General features: G+C 59.2%; 1 protein-coding gene across 1 annotated transcript in view; it reads left to right on the top strand.

The window, feature by feature from the left end:
- Window positions 1-1,079: 1,079 nt before the first annotated feature.
- LOC104290275 (zinc finger protein Eos-like) overlaps window positions 1,080-5,985 on the top strand; it is a gene marked incomplete at its 3' end in the record, with an annotated part of 20,562 nt that continues 15,656 nt past the window's right edge. The window contains exon 1 of the mRNA XM_009889356.1: window positions 1,080-1,119. Coding sequence (XP_009887658.1) covers window positions 1,080-1,119 — 40 coding nt within the window. The remainder of the gene's footprint in view (window positions 1,120-5,985) is intronic.

The following is a 5,985-nucleotide window of genomic DNA, read 5'->3' as shown; positions in this document are numbered from 1 at the left end:
TATCGGCTGCTCGAGAACCGGGGGGGGGAATGGACAGCGTTGTGCACGCAAGCAGCAGCACACTCTGCAAATCACGTTGATTTTCCTTTTCGAGGAGGCGATTCATCTCCACAAATTATCGCTTTTTTTAATTGTTCTCCGCAGCAAACACTCCGTTTCCGACCCTATCAACCGCCAATTAGAGCCGGCGCTAAACAGCAAAACTCCTGTTTCTAAAACTGGGCTCATTTTGTTTCTTAAACAGCCAGAGTAATTGACAAATAAAAGCCATTTGAATGTATAAAAAGTTCATTATCTCTGTGGGGTGCCGAGCAGCAAAATATAAGGCAGATTTCCCTTTTATTTTGGCGTGGTCGTTGGAACGGGTGTTGCGAGGCCGCTCGGCAGAGCGTGGTGCGTTAGCATCCGCTCTCGTTGCCCGAAACCCCGATTCTTTTCGTTGATAAAATGAAGCCCAACGCTTTGGCCGCGCGTGTCCCTCACTCGAGGCTTCACCTCCCCGCTGCCACGTCGGGCACGAGCACCTCGGCCCCTCGCCGGAGCGGGAGAAGCAAATTGCTGGCATACCTCGCTGCCCGGTGGCAGTGGCCGTCTGTCCGTCGGGACCGGTGACTCCCCAGCTCTCGGCCGTGCCGGGGGAGCTGGTAGCTGCTCTTCTCCCATCTCTGCCCGCTCTGAGCGTCCCGGGTTTGGCTTTGAGAGCTGACGCCGCGTCCCGTGCCTGCTGCGAGGGCGGCAGTCTGTGTGGCGGGGGGACGAAACCCTCCGTGCTTAGCGTGGGGTTCATCCCCAGCTCGGCTGCCGGACCGCCGCCTGCTGCGGCGTTGGCCTTCGCTCTCCGGAGGAGGGCACCGCTGGGGTGGGGAGGGTCAGCGTCACCCACGGGGGTTGATGGCAAAGTCGGTGGTGAGGGTGTTAAGCCCAGGGCTGCAGAGCAGCATTAAAGGAACGTGGGGTGAGTAACTCGTCTGCTCCCAGAAGCTGTTGGGCGGTTTTACTGGAGGAGGAGAGTCCGAGCGGCTTCTGGAGGGCTAACTCTGACTGAGCTCTGCTTTCTCTTTCAGCAAAGTACCTTAAAGATGGATATAGAAGACTGTAATGGACGATCTTACATATCTGGTATGTCTCATCTTGATTTTTGCCAGCTATTTTGGGTTGCTAACGTTTTAAGGTGCCCAGCCTCATCCTCTGGGTGTAAGCTGTCCTGTGCGCTCGGTTGCTGTGCCTGAGGCTGCGCTGCTATCGCCGTCGCAGCGTAAGCATGGAGGAACAGTATTCAGAACAGCGGCGTGTTCCATTAAGTGTCGGAGAAGCGTTAAGCCCGTGGCGTAATAAACAGCTAATTTAAAGAACGGTACCAGGGCTGAGCCTGGGAAGTTTACGCTGGAGTTGGTGTGCCGGTGCGCTCGCCTGCTGGTCTGGCGGGTGGCTGCCGGCGCTCACAGGTGAAATTTCAAGCCTTGCCGCAAGGAAAATGTATTTCCGGCGATGGCTGCGCAGTCTGAGGGTGCCGAGAGGTCTCGGGGAGGTTGGCTCTGTAAGCGGTGGGGTCGCACGGACCGGAGCTGCCGTGCTGAGGGTCGCGGCCCCAGTGACCACCTCCAGAGGGGACCGCAGGGGCACGGGGGGGATTTAGTTTATCCGGTTGCCTGCAGAAGCCTGGCTCACAGCCGGTACGGGCCGTAAGAGAAGGCTGGTCTGGCGGGATTTGTTCTTTTCTCCAGGGGTTTGGTGTTTGCAGTGTGAAAAGCCCTCGGTTTGTCCATCTTTGCTCAGGAGAAGAGGGGGATTAGAGTCAGACCTGATGTAGATTTAGAAGCGGCAAAGGCAGAAGAAACTCTCGCCATTACCTAATCCGACCCAGCAGCGACACGCGAGGCGGGAGGACGGCTCTGGGCGAGCCGGGGGAGCTGGGGGGTGCCGGGGATGAATGGCTCAGCGGGGATGAAGGTCAGAAGTTGAATGACAGGTGAAATTTCAAGCCTTGCCGCAAGGAAAATGTATTTCCGGCGATGGCTGCGCAGTCTGAGGGTGCCGAGAGGTCTCGGGGAGGTTGGCTCTGTAAGCGGTGGGGTCGCACGGACCGGAGCTGCCGTGCTGAGGGTCGCGGCCCCAGTGACCACCTCCAGAGGGGACCGCAGGGGCACGGGGGGGATTTAGTTTATCCGGTTGCCTGCAGAAGCCTGGCTCACAGCCGGTACGGGCCGTAAGAGAAGGCTGGTCTGGCGGGATTTGTTCTTTTCTCCAGGGGTTTGGTGTTTGCAGTGTGAAAAGCCCTCGGTTTGTCCATCTTTGCTCAGGAGAAGAGGGGGATTAGAGTCAGACCTGATGTAGATTTAGAAGCGGCAAAGGCAGAAGAAACTCTCGCCATTACCTAATCCGACCCAGCAGCGACACGCGAGGCGGGAGGACGGCTCTGGGCGAGCCGGGGGAGCTGGGGGGTGCCGGGGATGAATGGCTCAGCGGGGATGAAGGTCAGAAGTTGAAGTGCATTGGAAGCAGAGAGGACCCCGGCTGTTCTAACGAGCGGCTGCGGTGGCCGGGACTTGGTGCATTGACAGAGCGGCGCGGGGGACCTTGCACAACGCCCCTTCGCATAAATCACGTCGTATCCTGCCCGTCCTGACAAAGTTCATCCTCGGAGTTGTTCTGTGCTCCTTCTTTCTACGAAGATTTCCTCCCGTCCCTGGAGGATGCCTGCTCGGGTTAGACGCTCGGCTCCTCTCGAGGCGCTCGCTGCAGTTTGCTGCTCGGGTTTTGGTTGCCAGGATGTCTCTGTTAAATAACAAAATGCTTCCCCGGAGTTGGCCGGTCGCGCCGTGCCAGGGCGGCTGCCTGCTGAAGGCGGCTGCTTTTCTCAGCCTCGCTCGGCGTTCGCCGCTGTCCTCCGGCGGAGTGTGGGGACATGCGGGAGCGCTCGGCGCAGAGGTCCATGTCGCCCGCAGAGCTGCGGCTTTGCTTTTCCCCGGGGGGTCCCGTGGGTGAGCTCTCCCCTTTCCCCGCGGCAGGTCCGTGTTTCCCCACCAGCGTGGAGGTGCTGCAGCCTGGAAAGAAGGTCTGAATAGAGGCGACAGAAAAAAGCCCGTCTCCCTCGGTGCAGCCTGAATCCCCCTCGGGTGCGTGTGAGCTTTCGGTGCTGGGAGTCCGGGGGGTTTTAAGCGGCTCCTGGAGTTTGGAGGGAAGGGGAATGGTTAAAGGATGGGAGGAGGTATGAGCAGCGTTACAGGAGCTCTGCGGGGCTGTCCCGGCCAGCGTGGGCTTTCTTTTCTGAGTTCCCCGGGACTGGGGGAGCGAAGGCTGCGCTGCCCAGCCTGGGGGTCAGGGCAGGCCTAACGAAGGTCAGCTAATCATTAGGGTCAGGGTCAAGGCCTGCCAATTAGCTGCTTTGGGTCGCTGAGCTGCTGCGGATCTGAAATGACTGGAGGAAAGAAACGGCAGAGCTCTCGAAACTTGTTTCTGTGAAATATGTTTAATTAAACGAACCCGTAAAAAAGAAAAAGTTCATGTTTGTCGAATAGCGAGGTAACCGAAAGCCCGGAAACTCTTCATGAATGTGAAATACTTTTTCTCCTTTGAATTCTTCACAGGAAAATAAGTCAGTTTTGAAACAGCTCTGGTAGAGACAGAGTCGTTACCGCAGAGGGGGTAGGAACAAGGTGGAGGCGGGCAAGAGACCTCTCCATGCTGCGCACCGGTTCCTCGGGCTCTCAGTCCTTCTGTAGATGCTTAACCCCAAAAAACCGACAGATGACGGCTTTGCTGCTCTTTGCCTGTGTCGGTCCTGCCTGCTGGGCGGCATCGCCGTTTCCCAGATGCTAAGAAGGGCCGAGCACCTCTGTCTGTCCGAGCCAGCACGGCCCCGCGCAGGAGAAATCACCAGGGCAGCCTCGTCGGCCGCCCCGTCCCCGGCTGAGGAGGGCCGCCCTCGGCGGTCTGCCCGCGGCGAGGTGTGTGCGTCTCACAGGCTGAGGGGAGACAGGGGATGTTTTCAGACCATCCCCACCGCCTCTGCGCCCCAAAACAGCCCACGTCTCCTTCGTTTTACCCTCTTTTATTTGGGTGCCGGGCACCTGAGAACGGGGTTAGCCGCTCTCGGCTCCTTGGATAACTGGGCTACAGACAGACGAACCGTCTCTTGCCTGACGTTCAGGTTTCCATTTGGTTTTTTTAGAGCAAATGAAATGTGACCCAATATTTCCTGAAATCTCAAGTCTGAAAAGTTATCAGAGAGGGAAATTGCTGAGAGACCGTCGAAACCAGGCGCTGGTTGCTCCCAGGGGTGGGATAGCGCTTCAGCTCTCGCTGGCGGCGGCAGGCGGCCTGCCCACCTCCCCGGGGCTCCGAGCTGCTCGCGGGAGCCGTTACCGGTGGTCCCGGTGTCAGCCCCGCTGCTGCACGGAGGGAAAAACCCCATCCCTGTATGGGGGGGGTGATTTTCGGAGCGGGGGTCCTGGCTGAGGTCCGTGCGGCTCTGCGTGGGTTCGACAGTGGTCCCCCCAGGGGAGCGGAGGCTCTTGGCAGCACAACGGTTCGCGCTGGTCTGACCCCTGTTTCGGGGAGGACTGGGCGCCACGGACCGGCTCGGTTATCCTGTGGTGCTTCCAGTCAGATGGAGATTGGGGATCCTTTGGGATAAGAGGGATCCTTTGGGATCCGGAGGATGAAGCTAGCTGGCAGAGGAGCTGAGCTTTGAGCTGAAAGCGGGATGCTGTGCCCTGCCTTTGTGCTCGAAGGGGCTGAGGAGAAATTAAGTGGGGTTTTTTTTATCTCCTTAATGTTTAACTTAAATTCTAGTTTGGGGTTTTTAACCTTTCTCCAATACATCGGAGATTGGCGGCAGCTGGGAACAGATTGTAAACCAGTGCAGCGGGGTTCTGCCTGCTGTCAGCATCGCCTGGCTGCTCCGTTAGCCAGCCCTGATCTCATCGTCGGGGTTAAACCAGCCCCGGGACCAGGAGGGTCTGTTTTGTAGGACGGGAACTGCAGGCCGAGGTAAGCTCACCTGGAAACGCTGCCTGAAATGCTCCTTGCAGCTCCAGCACGAGGCCGTGGGCCCTTTGATACGGATACGCTTGTGCGTGCAGTGCTGGGGAGGTGCGAAGCGTCTCTCTTCTGGGCTGAGCCTCTGCTCCAGAGCCGCCTGGCTCCGGCGTGCTGCGGGGTCCGGACACACCGGGCAGCTCGGGGGGAGTTTAATATGAGACATCTCTGCTCCGTTTGTGGAGCTGAGGACCGCGGCTTCGGTGTCCTCATCCCATATCGATGCAGGAGGGTCAGAGCCCACATCAGCCATCTCTGACTGTATGCTGATGTTGGGGACGATGCTGTTCTCCCGTGGGTCATCGGGGCCTCTATTTCCCACCAATATTTTGGGTCCTGTGCCCGGTCGCTGAGCCCCTGGGCAGCCGGCCGCGCTGCGAGGGCAGAGCAGAGACCCCGCAGCATCCCTGGTCCCCCGCCCGCTCCTTCCTCTCCCTCCTTAGAGCATTGTCCCCGGCCGGCTCGGCGCAGCTCCGTGCTCTCCGAAAGATGCATGTCCCCGTGCCGGGGAGCGGCGCAGCCCGGGTTCCCGCTCGCCGTGCCGCCTGACTGTAAAATGACGGTCGTTTCCCTCGCTTCCAGGAATCTGCTCTTCCTGGAAGGTGAGTGGCTGCGTGCGCCCTGCCAGCGACGCAGACATGCACACGCAGCCTGGGCTCCAGCGCTGTTTCCAAGGAGTTGGCTGTGATAACACTCCAGGGTATCTCCAGCAAGGTAGAATAATGCGAGTTAAACGGGAGCGTGGGGAGTGGGGGGGAAGGATCCTGAAATAACTCGGTGCCGTCTCCGCTCGCTCGCTCTCTGCGCGCGGAGGAGAAGGGGTGCAGGGGGCTGCGCCGGGCAGGGGGACTGACTCCGGAGGGGGATTTGTAGGTGGCTGAAATCCCCTGTGCTGGCAGGGAGGAGAGGGAAGAAAAGGCCTGACCCCCCCCCCCCCCGGACGCC

Source organism: Charadrius vociferus, unplaced genomic scaffold (assembly GCF_000708025.1).
Source record: "Charadrius vociferus isolate BGI_N301 unplaced genomic scaffold, ASM70802v2 scaffold2651, whole genome shotgun sequence".
Classification (NCBI taxonomy): domain Eukaryota; kingdom Metazoa; phylum Chordata; class Aves; order Charadriiformes; family Charadriidae; genus Charadrius; species Charadrius vociferus.
Note: the sequence above shows the minus strand (reverse complement) of the source record. Positions and strands in the feature narration are given on the sequence as shown.